The 17448-nt window shown below is 40.7% G+C and overlaps 1 protein-coding gene across 2 annotated transcripts in view; it reads right to left on the reverse strand.

The window, feature by feature from the left end:
• Positions 1–1006: 1006 nt before the first annotated feature.
• Positions 1007–17448, reverse strand: part of LOC311129801 (activin receptor type-1C-like) — a gene marked incomplete at its 3' end in the record, with an annotated part of 48320 nt that continues 31878 nt past the window's right edge. The window contains exons 3-9 of one of the 2 annotated variants that reach the window (XM_084162256.1): positions 5510–5752; positions 4949–5179; positions 4483–4650; positions 3524–3680; positions 2240–2364; positions 1616–1746; positions 1007–1132 (exon numbers count right to left, since the gene is read on the reverse strand). In XM_084162256.1, the coding sequence (XP_084018382.1) occupies positions 1007–1132; positions 1616–1746; positions 2240–2364; positions 3524–3680; positions 4483–4650; positions 4949–5179; positions 5510–5752 (1181 nt within the window). Of the gene's footprint in view, positions 1133–1615; positions 1747–2239; positions 2365–3523; positions 3681–4482; positions 4651–4948; positions 5180–5509; positions 5762–17448 lie in introns of both variants that reach the window. The other variant, XM_084162255.1, reaches the window with a different exon arrangement.

Below are 17448 nucleotides of genomic sequence, written 5' to 3' on the forward strand. Positions count from 1 at the left end.
TCTTAACAGGCATTATAGAAAATTAACACAGGTCTCATAAACAGTCTCTCAAGCACAAGCCCACGTGCTAGTGAGTAGCCAACTAATCTTTATATTTAAGGTCTAGCCAACTTGGATCTATTTGCTTGCTAGCAAGGTAGCTAGTTGAACTGTTATGAATACACCCTCCTGTCCGTCTCCAACTGTTTGAAAAGCATGCTAGCCTGTCCACTTTGTTTAGATGTTGGAATCAAGTGGCCAATTCCTTATATAAATGCGTCTTCTTATGCTCATTGCACATTTATAAAACACAGACTAGACAGCTAGCATATAACAGTCTGTGGCTAAAATGCTGCTAGCGGTATGTGGTACTGCAATGCCGCATGTGACAGAAACTGTGCATACATTTTCCACAATCATGTTAATTGATACTCCAGTTTTAGTAGGGTCTGGGAGTTGAGACATAAAAAGGGTATCGTTACAAAGGTTAAGTTCTCCTCTATTACAGTAAAATAATGTCTCAATGTGTTTCGGTGTCCATATGACCGATTATGTCGGACCAAACCTCAAATGCAAATAGCAAATGCAAATAGCAAATAGAAGTGATCTTTCATCTTTGATGTGAGTGGCATCCGGAGTGGCTTAGTGTGTGTGTGCAAGTGGGAAGGTGCAAACATCACAGAAGGAGCGAAGGAGACGACCAAAAAGACGTCATGAGAACAAGCGGACATAAACGCTCATAAAACAAAACAAAAATACATCTTCATTCTTGCGATACAGGCATTTGGAACATCGCGCTAAAACCTAAATTTGAATTAATTGGTTTGCACCATTGCAAACCACAACAAAACATTTTGTAATGAGAATTTCTTATTGGACAAGTTCAGGTAGTCCCTCCCCATTTTCTTTTGTTTTGTTTCTAATTAATACGACCCAGCTAAGTGTTTCAGTGTGGTCTTGAGGATGCTTTGCTCCAGACCAATAACAGTACATTCAGGTGCGCCAGCCAGTGGGCTAGCTAATCTAGCTAATCTTTGATGTCCTTGAGTACAGTCACCTGAGAGATGGTTTTCTTGACCCTCAGCGCGGTGAGGCGAGCTGCAGCGTTGGTGTACCAGCACTCGCGCATCAGCTTGCCTATCACCCGCAGTGCCTGATAAATCAAGAAGGATAATTTTCAAATCAACAGGTCCACATTTTACATGTACATTTTGGCTATTTAGCAGACACTCTTGTCCAGAGCAGAGCAACTTAGAATTACAGTCAGTGCATTCAAATAAGCAAGGTTAGACAACCCCATATCCCAGTCATTACAAGAAAAACCTTCCTCAAAAACAGCAGTTCAATTTACAGAGGTACAATTCTAAATGTTAACCAAGCTAACATACAGTTAGTATACTGTATTCCCCATCTGACTTCAGTCGGCCCTATGGCTCTGTAGTGGAAGCAAAAAAAAAAATCAGTCTAGGGTTGTACAATTTTCCCAAAAATTCCCAGGCTTCCCCTTTCAGAGGATTCCTGGATTTCCTGATTATTCCCTACCGATTCCAGGAATCTTCCATCCGGGGGTTTCTGGAAAACCTTGGAAAGTTACCGGAATTTTGCAACCCTATCACAGTCAAAAAATGTATCTCACCTCACAGCTCTGCCACTGGTTGGGAATGTTGGGTCTCAGTTTCTGGTCACAGACTATCTTTCTCATGTCCTCCACAGAAGGATCTGAAGGCACCATATCATAGTAAGGCAACTGAAAATCTTCTTGAAGTCCTGTGGAAAAAAGACAAGCACATTTCTTGATCAGTTCCCTGGCACAAATGTACCATCCTTCATCAGTTCCATGGCAATATGAGAAATTGTGTTCACGTAATATTGGTGGTAATATTATCATCCTTTAATATTCATTAGATGATGAATCACTGATTAAAGTATATGCGTCGCCTACCCAATAAACCAATAACTGCATCAATCACTACTCCAGTGTCATTTCTCTGAGTGCATTAGCTGCACAGACTAGACTTCCCGACTTCCATTTCATTTGCTTTTGGTTGCTTTTGTACTAAGAGTTAAATAACTTGATGGTGTCCCAAATGGCACCCTATAGTGCACTACTTTTGACCAGAGCCCTATGGGTCCTGGTCAAAAGTAGTGCACCATACAGGGAATACAATATTAGCTTCAGCTTTAAATAGTGTCATTTCTAGTAGACTTCCATTTTATTTGCTTCAGGTTGCTTTTGTACTAAGAGTTTTAAAAAACTTACCCCTGATGGAGCACCTCCGCGCCAGTTCCCAGAACACAAGGCCCAGGGAGTAGATATCTGCCCGCTTGAATGACTCAAAGCTGCCAATATTGATCGTGTCATCCAGCAGTTCTGGGGCCATGTACCTGCCGAGGGAGGATGAACTTGTTAACTACTAACCAACAGGGTATTAGGATGAATGAGTCAACACTGACACATCTGAAGATACCCAATGTGTGACTTTGTCCTCGTGTTTCTTTTGCTAGGTTGTTTTTCAAAGTTAGTTTGAGTTTACTGCAAATGTCTGCTGCTAGGAAGACATCGCAGTCAGAGATTTTTTTTCTTTTCATCACAGACAAGCGAGTGCCCAAGTTACCGTGGTAATGGCCCGTCACTTAAAGGGCCAGCTGAAAATGTTTATCTCACCTAATGATTGTGCTTGATTCAGCATGGATTACTCCCAAAAACGTTTATTCATGAACTTTTAGTCATTGTTCTCCTAGATTTATTTGTGTGCTTCTACATTTATACTGAAAAACATAATGTACTCCTTATAAAAAATGTCACTCAGAATTTTGTGGCAGGGCAGGCACTTTGTTGATTCTTGATGTTCAGTTGTAGAACTGTTTATCTGTTTTTAATTTGGATCAAAATGATTTATTTTAACATGCAGTGCTTAAAAGACGCAGGTCACAAAAATGAAATGAAATTAAGCAATATAACCCATGACTTCTTACTAGTAATAAATTTTTTGGGTGATTTTTGGTGTAATTATGGAGAAAAATATATTTTGGCAGGTAAAAAATCTCCACCAGTGGCTGGTAGACCAAAAAGTTAATTTCTCACCCTGCAGGCAGCAGGCACACAGAGATACACAGACAAATACATTATATTATTATATAGACAGAAGACAGGGCTCCATGTGAGCAGCGGTCCCATCACTATATTAACAGTTAACAAACAACATATGGTGACCTAAAAATAGGAGCTCTGAATGATGAAGGTAGCACGTGGAAGAGGATACCTGTCGGCTAGCCATCAATTTCATAAACCAATGAGGGCAAGGGAGATGAGGTAAAGACTGGCACCATATTCCCTAGTGCCCTATTTTTGACCAGAGCTGTGGCATTCTGGACATACTCAAAGTCAATGTGAGACCTTCCTGATCGTCGGCCAATATTGCTCCCTCCATCTCTCTAAAAGGATATTAAAAGATAAAATACTAATAATTGAAAAAGAAGTCGATCAAAGTGGCTAGTAGACATGCCCATGTTCTTCTCTCTCAGGTAAAAGCTGCCTAGTTACCTCTTTGTTCCTACTCTGTGATTGGACGGTATGTCGATGGTGTTGGCGCTGGAATCGTGTTTCACAGCCAATCCGAGGTCTGCTATGACGGCTGTCCCATTCTTCTTCACCAGAATGTTTTTAGACTTGATATCTCTGTGGGCAATGGCAGGTTTCCCTGTAAGACGCATCACAATTCATAGTTACATGTAATTTCAATAACTTGCTAATGTTATACATGGGTTTATTGTCACTGTTGTATGGCCCTTGCCAAATACATGTCTGGTGCTAAGAATGGATGCACTCATTACAACATAGTTCTGGTTATATTTCATGTCTATTCAATAACTTGCTAACATTAAACATGGGTAGATGTTTGTTGTCACTGTTATATAGCCCTTGCAAAATAGTTGCTAACAATAGATTAACAGTAGTACTGTGTAAACATGAAATAATTCAGAAGCAAAAAGTTGTATAGAAAAATAGAAATAAGGCTATTGTTGTGAATACGACAAGGTCACTTCAGCAAGTAACTAGCAACACAAAGAAGTGTGCTTTGGAAAGTAGCTTTTCTAAGATTAGAAAGAGGATTTTTCTATGGTTATTCTGTTATAAAAGGAGGCCCTCACCTAGTCAATGTAATTAAAGTTCTGACCTTTGAATCATTTTTACCACTAGAAGAATACATGTAAATCCTGTGGGATGTTGAATAGAATATCTAAAGTGGGAATGGCATCAGTGCAAAACTAGACGGACAGATACACAGCTTTTCTATTGTTATTGAAGCCCATACCACACTACAAATAATAGCCATGTAGTGTATGGTAGATCTGTGGACCTGTAGCGTTAGGATACAGAGACTCTAAATATGCTACATCATATCAATCACACTGAATCTAAAAATGATATTTAGTGATCTTAAATTCCCATTACAGGGAGGTAAGATCTAGGCTGAAAGGATTGCGGTGCCAATCCCTTACCCTGAGTGCCAATGATCTCCATGTGGAGGTGTGCCAGGCCGCTGGCGATGGACAAGGCCAGGATGATCATGCTGTCCACAGACACTGTGTACCTGTTCAGGTACTCAAACAGGGAGCCGTGCTCGTGGTACTCTGACACCAGCCACAGCTGGGTCCAAGAGCCGTTATCTGCAAAAGGCAGCAGAAGGCATGGTCATACACCTGGGGTTAGTGTATGTGTACAGTCATACTGAGAACGCTTCTTGTCACACATCAAAACAATATACATGACATGAAATGTAGTTAGGGCCAGGAGCTTTTCCTGCTTAAGTCACTATATAGTCAAAGGAACATATCAAGGGCAGTTATGTCAAGGATACGTCCCAAATGGCACCCTATTCCCTATATAGTAAATAGGGCTCTGGTGAAAAGTAGTGCACTATATAGGAAATAGGGTGCCTTTTGGACCAAATATGTCAATAAGTACCTTTGTTATCAGCTGCAATGAATCCCAGGATATTCTCGTGTCTGAGCATGATGGTCTGATAGATCTCTGCCTCTCTGAACCAGGACCTCTCGTCACGGGATGAGAAGATCTTCACCGCCACATCCTCCCCTCGCCACTTCCCTCGCCACACCTCCCCGAAGCGGCCCTTCCCAATGGTCTCCTGCAGCACGATGGTCCGAGCTATTGTCCGTTGTACCAGCAGTGGTAGCCCTGTAAAACAAAACCAGATTAATCAGGATTTCATGTTACAAATGCTCTGTCAGGAACATCAACTAATTGGAAACTCTCTGAACTCAATGTGTTGTTACTCTCACTTGCTGCCCAATGTCGCCATATCAAGCGAATACAATTTTCAATATTAAAACATCAAATTGATTTAAAATGCTAAATTCGTTATGAGGTCCATCTATCAGAGCACCATTATCTTCTCTCCTCTGATGCATGCCTAAATGGAATCACCATTACAGACCCATTGACTTGAAGGGGGATGCCCATTCTAGTGATTTCTATTGAACCATACATGTATAGACTCTCTCTTACCAGACCCTGAGCTGGAGGTGCTCATACCGTAGATGAGGTCTTTAAGACAGTTATCGGGGGACATGAGACTCTGGTCGTCCAGGGGCTCCTCCACGTCATTCTTGTGGGCCCTGTTGTAGGCACAGCGCTGGCCCTGCATCACACACACACCCAGCAGGATGCTCACACAGAGCAGGGCAGAGGGCACCAGGATGACTGCTGCCAGCTCTAGCCTGCCCCAGCCGGGCTCCCCCGAAGGCCTCTCTACATAGCCTACATAACACACAGACACAGCAGCATACTGTAAGTACACTACACACTATGTAAGAAACAAAGAGGGCCTTATACAATAACAAGACTTGATCAGTAGATAAATGTGCAATGGCCCACACATTTGTGATTTAAGATTTAAAAAGGTGGATGGGGATTTTTACAATAGGGATCAAAAAAGACTTCCTGAACTCAAATGATACATAGGCTAATACTTCTCATTATTCCTATGCCCTCTAGTGGTGATTTCTAACCACTTTATTAATTAACCCATTACTCCCAACAATATAGTCGTTACATGCTGTAGCAGCTTGTGGTCAAAATGTGAAAAAAGTCACATGTGCCAAATACAACAGGTGTAGACTTTACCCTGAACTGCTTACTTACGAGCCCTTTTTCAACAGTGCAGAGTTCAAAAGTAAGACAATTAGCAAATAGAAAATAGTAACACAATAGATAAGGAGGCTATATACCGAGTCAATGTGCAGGGATACAAGGTAGTTGAGATAATATCTACATGTAAGTACGGGGTAAAAGTAATCAGCATAGATAATAAACAGAGTAGCAGCAGTGTGTGTGTGTGAGCGTATGTAGTGTGTGTGTGTGTGTGTTTGTTTGTGTGTTGGAGTGTCAGTGTAAGTATGTGTTAGTGTGTGGGTAGAGTCCAATGAGTGTGCATAGTCAGTGCAAAAATGGGTCAACGCAAATGACCTGAATGCCAAAATAGAGGTGCTCAAAGTTGACAATTTTGCATAACCCACCCTAGCATGAGACATCCATGTCTTCATCACTGAAAAACGGTTGAGTTTTATATAATTTGAAAGCTTACAAACAGGGTTAAACAATTGTATAATTTATAGAAAAAATATTTTTAAACAACAAATATTTAACTTTTTTTACCATTAACCTCAGTTATCAAAAAATTTGTAAACACGTATGTTGTAGCTAAGAACCTATTTTATTTCATCTGAGGTGTTCGTGTTGTGCCCATCATCGGTAGAATGAACCTATCCCAAGTTGAGACCACTGCAATTTAGCTGGTACACCATTGAAATATAAATTAAATGTAAATGTTAACTTCTAAATATAGCAGCGAGCAAGAAAGAACGGGATTCACAGGATGACAAAAAGGACAAGATCATTACCATGTTTATCTCTCAATACCACAAGGATGACGCAAGTGAAGTTTAGTCTAGTTAAGTTTAGTCTAGCAAGTAATCATTGTTCAAGTCATTACTTAATGTATTGAGTTTATATACCAATTATGTGATCAATTTGACTAATGGGTTATGTTCAGATTTGGGAAATATCTTCAGCGTTATTTTCAAAATGTTTCACATTGTTCGTCTGCATAATTTAAATCTAACATTAATTTGCAAGAGACAAATCCAATTGATCAATAGTTTTGCCACTGGTGTCAATGGCATCTATAGTGGCACCAACTGGTCTGGTGTAGCCACCTAAGGTTGCAGTGACTTTATCTTCAAACAACTTCAAAGGACATATGTATACATAAGGTTTACATACCAAATTTAATGGACCCATGTCCATCGGTTCAGTTCTTACAGCCCTGGTGAGATATGGTGCCATCAAGTGGTGTAGCATGGCCGACTTTGAATGCAGCAACTAATCATTCTCAAATTCAGAGGCTAATTACACTGAACAAAAATATATATACAACATGTAAAGTGTCCCATGTTTCATGAGCTGAAATGAAAAATCCAAGACATTTTCACAAAAATATTATTTATCTCAAATTTTGTGCACACATTTGTTTACATCTCTGTTACTGAGCGTTTCTCCTTTGCCAAAATAATCCATCCACCTGACAGGTGTGGCATATCAAGAAGCTGATTAAACGGCATGATCATTACACAGGTGCACCTTGTGCTGGGGACAATAAAAGGACACTTTAAAATGTGCAGTTTTGTCACACAACACAATGCCACACATTCTCAAGCACTGAGGGAGCGTGCAATTGGCATGCTGACTGCAGGAATGTCCACCAGAGCTGTTGCCAGATAATTAAATGTTCATTTCTCTACCATAAGCTGCCTCCAACGCCGTGTCAGAGAATTTGGCAGTACGTCCAACCGGCCTCACCACCGCAGACCACGTGTAACCACACCAGCCCAGGACCTCCACATCTGGCTTCTTCACCTGCGGGAAGAGGCCCACCATTGGCTGCACCCCAGTCCAGTCATGTGAAATCCATAGATTAGGGCCTAATTTATTTATTTAAATTGACTAATTTCCTTATATGATCTGTAACTCTGTAACATTTTTGAAATTGTTGCATGTTGCGTTTATATTTTTGTTCAGTATAATTGAGTCTATACCAAATCTGGAGTCAATCTGATATATGGTTCATAAGATAGAAGATATTTAAAGTATTTATTTTTTCATTAGCATACAGTGCTATGAAAAAGTATTTTCCCCCTTTCTAATTTTCTCTACTGTTGCATATTTGTGATACTGAATGTTATCAGATCTTCAACCAAAACCTAGTATTAGATAAAGGGAACATAAGTGAACAAATAACACAACAAAGACATATTTATTTCATAAACAAAGTTATGCAACACCCAATTCCCCTGTGTGAAAAAGTAATTGCCCCCTTACACTCAGTAACTGGTTGTGCCACCTTTAGCTGCAATGACTCCAACCAAATGCTTCCTGTAGTTGTTGATCAGTCTCTCACGTCGATGTGGAGGAATTTTGGCCCACTCTTCCATGCAGAACTGCTTTAACTCAGTGACGTGTGGGTTTTCAAGCATGAACTGCTCGTTTCAAGTCCTGCCACAACATCTCAATTGGGATTAGGTCTGGACTTTGACTAGGCCATTCCAAAACGTCCAATTTGTTGCTTTTTAGCAATTTTCATGTAGATTTGATTGTGTGTTTTGGATCATTGTCTTGCTGCATGACCCAGCTGCGCTTCAGCTTCAGCTCAAAGATGGATGGTCTGACATTCTCCCTCTTTGGCCCATTCCTCCATGCAGATCTCCTCTAGAGCAGTGATGTTTTGGGGCTGTCGCTGGGCAACACGGACTTTCAACTCCCTCCAAAGATTTTCTATGGGGTTGAGATCTGGAGACTGGCTAGGCCACTCCAGGACCTTGAAATGCTTCTTACGAAGCCACTCCTTCGTTGCCCGGGCGGTGTGTTTGGGATCATTGTCATGCTGAAAGACCCAGCCACGTTTCATCTTCAATGCCCTTGCTGATGGAAGGAGGTTTTCACTCAAAATCTCACGATACATGGCCCCATTCATTCTTTCCTTTACACGGATCAGTCGTCCTGGTCCCTTTGCAGAAAAACAGCCCCAAAGCATGATGTTTCCACCCCCATGCTTCACAGTAGGTATGGTGTTCTTTGGATGCAACTCAGCATTCTTTGTCCTCCAAACATTATTATCAGTGGTCTTGTATGTCTTCCATTTCCTAATAATTGCTCCCACAGTTGATTTCTTCAAACCAAGCTGCTTACCTATTGCAGATTCAGTCTTCCCAGCCTGGTGCAGGTCTACAATTTTGTTTCTGGTGTCCTTTGACAGCTCTTTGGTCTTGGCCATAGTGGAGTTTGGAGTGTGACTGTTTGAGGTTGTGGACAGGTGTCTTTTATACTGATAACAAGTTCAAACAGGTGCCATTAATACAGGTAACGAGTGGAGGACAGAGGAGCCTCTTAAAGAAGAAGTTACAGGTCTGTGAGAGCCAGAAATCTTGCTTGTTTGTAGGTGACCAAATACTTATTTTCCACCATAATTTGCAAATAAATTCATTAAAAATCCTACAATGTGATTTTCTGGATTTTTTTCTCTCAATTTGTCTGTCATAGTTGACGTGTACCTATGATGAAAATTACAGGCCTCTCTCATCTTTTTAAGTGGGAGAACTTGCACAATTGGTGGCTGACTAAATACATTTTTCCCCCACTGTACACTACCGGTCAAAAGTTTTAGAACACCTACTCATTCAAGGGTTTTTCTCTATTTTGACTATTTTCTACATTGAAGAATAATAGCGAAGACATCAAAACTATGAAATAACACATATGGAATCATGTAGTAACAAAAAAAAGGGTTAAATATATCAAAATATATTTTATATTTGAGATTCTTCAAAGTTGCCACCCTTTGCCTTGATGACAGCTTTGCACACTCTTGGCATTCTCTCAACCAGCTTCATGAGGAATGCTTTTCCAGGAGTTTTGAAGGAGTTCCCACATATGCTGAGCACTTGATGGCTGCTTTTCCTTCACTCTGCAGTCCAATGAGTAGGTGTGTCCAAACCTTTGACTGGTACTGTACATATTACCTCAATTAACTTGACTAACCTGTACCCCCTAACATTGACTCGGTACTGGTAGCCCCTGTATATAGCCTCGTTATTGTTATTTTATTGTTACAGTTTTTTTTTTTTTTTACTTTAGTTTATTTAGTAATTAAATTCTCAACTCTTATTTTTCTTAAAACTGCATTGTTGTTTAAGGGCTTGTAAGTAAGCATTTCACGGTAAGGTCTACACCTGTTGTATGTGACAAATATAATTTGATTTGATTTTGATTTGATTTGAGATCTATTACTCCATTACGCTTATGTCCATTGATTATTGATTGCCATTGCCATTAATATTTATCTATTTATCCTGCTACTGGTCACTATTACTCCTGTTTACATGTACAGTGCCTTCGGAAAGTATTCAGACCCCTTTACTTTTTACACATTTTGTTACGTTACAGCCTTATTCTAAAATTGATTAAATAAAAAATTATCCTCAGCAATCTACACACAATACCCCATAATGACAAAGCGAAAACAGGTTTTTAGAAATTTTAGCAAATGTATTTAACATAAAAAAACATAAATACCTTATTTACATAAGTATTCAGACCCTTTGCTATGAGACTAGAAATTGAACTCAGGTGCATCCTGTTTCCATTGATCATCCTTGAGATGTTTCTACAACTTGATTGGAGTCCACCTGTGGTAAATTAAATTGATTGGACATGATTTGGAAAGGCACACACCTGTCTATATAAGGTTCCACAGTTGACAGTGCATGTCAGAGCAAAAACCAAGCCATGAGGTCGATGGAATTGTCCTTAGAGCTCCGAGACAGGATTGTGTCGAGGCACAGATCTCTAGCTTGAGAGGATCTGCAGAGAAGAATGGGAGAAACTCCCCAAATACAGGTGTGCCAAGCTTGTAGCGTCGTACCCAAGAAGACTTGATGCTGTAATCGCTGCCAAAGGTGCTTCAACAAAGTACTGAGTAAAGGATCTGAATCTAAAAACCTATTTTTGCTTTCTCATTATGGGGAGATTGATGAGGGAAAAACACAATTTAATCAATTTTAGAATAAGGCTGTAACGTAACAAAATGTGGAAAAAGTAAAGGGGTCTGAATACTTTCCGAAGGCACTGTATATATTGCCATTAGTATATAATCATAAGTACAGTGCCTTCAGAAAGTATTCACACCCATTGACATTTTCCACATTTTGTTGTTACAGCCTGAATTTAAAATGGATTACATTTAGATGTTTTGTCACTGGTCTAAACACAATACCCCATAATGTCAAAGTGGAATTATGTTTTTTGATATTTTTACAAATTAATTAAAAATGAAAAGCTGAAATGTCTTGAGTGAATAAGTATTCAACCCTTTTGTTATGGCAAGCCTAAATAAGTTCAGGAGTAAACAGGTGCTTAACAAGTCACATAATAAGTTCCATGAACTCACTCTGTGTGCAATAATGTTGTTTAACATGATATTTGTATGACTACCTCATCTCTGTACACCACACATACAATTATCTGTAAGGTCCCTCAGTTGAGCAGTGAATTTCAAACACAAATTCAACCACAAAGACCAGGGAGGTTTCTACCTATTGGGAGATTAATTCACCTTTGAGCATGGTGAAGTTATTAATTACACTTTGGATGGTGTATCAATACACCCAGTAACTACAAAGATACAGGCGTCCTTCCTAACTCAGTTGCCGGAGAGGCCAATGGTGACTTTAAAACAGTTACAGAGTTTAATGGCTGTGGTAGGAGAAAACTTTGCATGAATCAATAACATTGTAGTTACTCCACAATACTAACCTAATTGACAGAGTGATAAAAAGGAAGCCTGTACAGAATACAAATATTCCAAAACATGCATCCTGTTTGCAACAAGGCACTAAAGTAATACTGCAAAAAATGTGGAAAACCAATTAACTTTTTGTCCTGAATACAAAGTGTTATGTTTGGGGAAAATCCAATACAACACATTACTGAGTACTACTCTCCATATTTTCAAGCATAGTGGTGGCTACATTCTGTTATGGGTATTTTTTCTTCTTTTTTTTCTTCACCTTTATTTAACCAGGTAAGCCAGTTGAGAACAGGTTCTCATTTACAACTGCGACCTGGCCAAGATAAAGCAAAGCAGTGCGATAAAAACAACACAGAGTTACATATGGGATAAACAAAACGTACAGTCAAAAACACAATAGAAAATCTATATACAGTGTGTGCAAATGTAGTACGTTATGGAGGTAAGGCAAGAAATAGGCCATAGTGCAAAATAATTACAATTTAGTATTAACACTGGAGTGATAGATGTGCAGAAGATGATGTGCAATTAGAGATACTGGGGTGCAAATGAGCAAAATAAATAACAATACGGGGATGAGGTAGTTGGGTGGGCTAATTACAGATGGGCTGTGTACAGGTGCAGTGATCGGTAAGCTGCTCTGACAACATTTACATTACATTTACATTTACGACAACTGATGCTTAAAGTTAGTGAGGGAGATAAGAGTCTCCAGCTTCAGAGATTTTTGCAGTTCGTTCCAGTCATTGGCAGCAGAGAACTGGAAGGAATGGCGGCCAAAGGAGGTGTTGGCTTTGGGGATGACCAGTGAGATATACCTGCTGGAGCGCATACTACGGGTGGGTGTTGCTATGGTGACCAATGAGCTAAGATAAGGCGGGGATTTGCCTAGCAGTGATTTATAGATGACCTGGAGCCAGTGGGTTTGGCGACGAATATGTAGTGAGGGTCAACCAACGAGAGCGTACAGGTCACAATGGTGGGTAGTATATGGGACTTTGGTGACAAAACGGATGGCACTGTGATAGACTACATCCAATTTGCTGAGTAGAGTGTTGAAGGCTATTTTGTAAATGACATCGCCGAAGTCAAGGATCGGTAGGATAGTCAGTTTTACGAGGGCATGTTTGGCAGCATGAGTGAAGGAGGCTTTGTTGCGAAATAGGAAGCCGATTCTAGATTTAACTTTGGATTGGAGATGCTTAATGTGAGTCTGGAAGGAGAGTTTACGGTCTAACCGCGGCAGCTTTCCAATCTCTGGGGATCTCAGACGATACGAAAGAGAGGTTGAACAGGCTAGTAATAGGGGTTGCGACAATTTCGGCGGCTAATTTTAGAAAGAAAGGGTCCAGATTGCCTAGCCCAGCTGATTTGTAGGGGTCCAGATTTTGCAGCTCTTTCAGAACATCAGCTGTCTGAATTTGGGTGAAGGAGAAGCGGGGGGGGGGGGGGGAGCATGGGCAAGTTGCAGCGGAGGGTGCAGAGCTGGTGGCCGGGGTAGGGGTAGCCAGGTGGAAAGCATGGCCAGCCGTAGCAAAATGCTTGTTGAAATTCTCGATTATCGTAGATTTATCGGTGGTGACAGTGTTTCCTAGCCTCAGTGCAGAGGGCAGCTGGGAGGAGGTGCTCTTATTCTCCATGGACTTTACAGTGTCCCAACACTTTTTGGAGTTAGTAACACAGGATGCAAATTTCTGTTTGAAAAATCTAGCCTTTGCTTTCCTAACTGATTGTGTATATTGGTTCCTGACTTCCCTGAAAAGTAGCATATCGCGGGGGCTGTTCGATGCTAATGCAGTACGCCACAGGATGTTTTTGTGCTGGTCAAGGGCAGTCAAGTCTGGGGTGAACCAGGGGCTATATCTGTTCTTAGTTCTGCATTTTTTGAATGGGACATGCTTATTTAAGATGGAGAGGAAAGCACTTTTAAAGAACAACCAGGCATCCTCTACTGACGGAATGAGGTCAATATCCATCCAGGATACCCGGGCCAGGTCAATTAGAAAGGCCTGCTCGCTGAAGTGTAATCGTTAAGGACTGGAGAGTTTTTCAGGATAACAAATAAATTATATGGAGCTAAGCACAGGCAACATCCTAGAAGAAAACCTGGTTTAGTCTGCTTTCCACCAGACACTGGGAGATTAATTCACCTTTCAGCAAGACAATGACCTAAAACACAAGGCCAAATCTACACTGGAGTTGCTAACCAAGAAGACAGTGAATGTTCCTGAGTGGCCGAGTTACAGTTTTGACTTAAATCTGCTTGAAAATCTATGGCAAAGCCTGAAAATGGTTGTCTAGCAGTGATCAACAACCAATTTGACAGAGCTTGATGAATTTTGAAAAGAATAATGGGCAAATGTTGCACAATCCAGGTGTGGAAAGCTCTTACAGACTTTACCAAGAAAGACTCAAAGTTGTAATCGCTGCCAAAAGTGATTCTAACATGTACTGACTCAGGGGGATGAATACTTATATATACAGTGGGGGAAAAAGTATTTAGTCAGCCACCAATTGTGCAAGTTCTCCCACTTAAAAAGATGAGAGAGGCCTGTAATTTTCATCATAGGTACACGTCAACTATGGCAGACAAATTGAGAATTTTTTTTCCAGAAAATCACATTGTAGGATTTTTAATGAATTTATTTGCAAATTATGGTGGAAAATAAGTATTTGGTCACCTACAAACAAGCAAGATTTCTGGCTCTCACAGACCTGTAACTTCTTCTTTAAGAGGCTCCTCTGTCCTCCACTCGTTACCTGTATTAATGGCACCTGTTTGAACTTGTTATCAGTATAAAAGACACCTGTCCACAACCTCAAACAGTCACACTCCAAACTCCACTATGGCCAAGACCAAAGAGCTGTCAAAGGACACCAGAAACAAAATTGTAGACCTGCACCAGGCTGGGAAGACTGAATCTGCAATAGGTAAGCAGCTTGGTTTGAAGAAATCAACTGTGGGAGCAATTATTAGGAAATGGAAGACATACAAGACCACTGATAATCTCCCTCGATCTGGGGCTCCACGCAAGATCTCACCCGTGGGGTCAAAATGATCAAGAGAACGGTGAGCAAAAATCCCAAAGGGGGGACCTAGTGAATGACCTGCAGAGAGCTGGGACCAAAGTAACAAAGCCTACCATCAGTAACACACTACGCCGCCAGGGACTCAAATCCTGCAGTGCCAGATGTGTCCCCCTGCTTAAGCCAGTACATGTCCAGGCCCGTCTGAAGTTTGCTAGAGTGCATTTGGATGATCCAGAAGAGGATTGGGAGAATGTCATATGGTCAGATGAAACCAAAATATAACTTTTTGGTTAAAACTCAACTCGTCGTGTTTGGAGGACAAAGAATGCTGAGTTGCATCCAAAGAACACCATACCTACTGTGAAGCATGGGGGTGGAAACATCATGCTTTGGGGCTGTTTTTCTGCAAAGGGACCAGGATGACTGATCCGTGTAAAGGAAAGAATGAATGGGGCCATGTATCGTGAGATTTTGAGTGAAAACCTCCTTCCATCAGCAAGGGCATTGAAGATGAAACGTGGCTGGGTCTTTCAGCATGACAATGATCCCAAACACACCGCCCGGGCAACGAAGGAGTGGCTTCGTAAGAAGCATTTCAAGGTCCTGGAGTGGCCTAGCCAGTCTCCAGATCTCAACCCCATAGGAAATCTTTGGAGGGAGTTGAAAGTCTGTGTTGCCCAGCGACAGCCCCAAAACATCACTGCTCTAGAGGAGATCTGCATGGAGGAATGGGCCAAAATACCAGCAACAGTGTGTGAAAACCTTGTGAAGACTTACAGAAAACGTTTGACCTTTGTCATTGCCAACAAAGGGTATATAACAAAGTATTGAGAAACTTTTGTTATTGACCAAATACTTATTTTCCACCATAATTTGCAAATAAATTCATTAAATATCCTACAATGTGATTTTCTGGAAAAAAAATTCTCATTTTGTCTGTCATAGTTGACATGTACCTATGATGAAAATTACAGGCCTCTCTCATCTTTTTAAGTGGGAGAACATGCACAATTGGTGGCTGACTAAATACTTTTTTCCCCCACTGTATAGATACTGTATATATATATTTTTAAATCACGTTAGAATTTTTCATCCACTTTGACATTAGAGTATTTTGTGTAGATCGTTGACAAAAAATTACAATTAAATCCATTTTAAACCCACTTTGTAACACAACAGAATGTGGAAAAAGTCAAGGGGTATGAATACTTTCTGAAGGCCCTGTGTTTACAGTATATAGTCCTGCGACCACTCACTTTTCAGCCCTGTTTACATGTACAGTAGGGGTGTGCCGAGTATTCGGACAAAACTAGTATAGTAACGGATAAGGAGAATTTTCAGAATACGATTATGACAAGTATTTTCTGTAATTATCCGTGATCGGGAAAATGTAATTTTCAGCTGACAGCACGCATCTCTCTTTCACTCAAACATTGTGAAGCGCTGTGTGCTATAAACAACTATTTTCTAGTTCTTCTGTCTGTAAAGACATGGGCAGGGTATCGGTTGAGCCTGCTGCAACAATTGGATTATAACAAGCCGCTCTCCCTCTGCTCTCATTTCCCCAGATAATACCTGGCAGCTCTGCTTCACTCATTCACAGTCTCCCCTTCTCCAAACATTATGTATGAATCAGAATCCGTAGCTAGTCATTGTTGTTCATTGTAGTTGTTTCCTGTCGACTTTGCTGAGGCCATATGGTTGTTTTTGTATGCCTACTTGCCGTTGTTTAGTAGTCCTACTTTGTCTGTCCGTATAATTATTCCATTGCTGACGACGTCTGTCGTTAATGTCGTAATCCAAGCCCATGCTTGCTTGCTATTATAATTTATTGCCACCCTGGCATGTTCACCCGAGCGACAGATCGTTAGAAAATAAAATGACAAATGTAGATCGTTTATTTTTATTGTACAAATGTTGTGGCATAAGTGAGGGGAGAGAAACGTTTGGGGCAAACGAATTAGCCTACCATCATCTAAATCTGTGTCTGGAATAAATGCAGGCTGTAGTTGCCAGCCATGCATTAGGCAATTTATTAGCCTATTTCATTGATAATTGAATAGGACAAAGGAAGTCAATAATGTGCATTTTCATTTGGCAGGGTTGTTTAACAAAGTGTTATGTGAGCTATTAGATCACTCCAATAATGTATCCTTTTGAGTGGCAGGATAAATTCTGAGTAAGAATTTCAGATAAGTCCCGTGTACTGGGTAGGGCTGCGGCTGAATCACTTAAATAGCTGCCCCCCACTACTTCCACCTCGTGTCCTTTTCGAGGCACCGTTGATCATCGACAATGTGGATTGGAGTGATCCAATAGCTCACATAACCGTGGTTACATACATAACCTTCAATCACTCCAATATGGCATCATAAATACCTGATTCATCTGTAAACTTTGTAAGGGCCATACAGAGAGCAAAGTCCTGTAGGACTGAGCTCAGGGCAGTCATAGTTGCTATGTCCCCCCGTTCCCACTCAGGGAAGCGGAGGCAACAGCCAGCACAGACATTCCAACCTCATTGGCGGGGGCAACAATGACTCGATAGTACCTA

Source organism: Coregonus lavaretus, assembly GCF_964263955.1.
Source record: "Coregonus lavaretus genome assembly, chromosome: 5".
Taxonomy (NCBI): Eukaryota; Metazoa; Chordata; class Actinopteri; order Salmoniformes; family Salmonidae; genus Coregonus; species Coregonus lavaretus.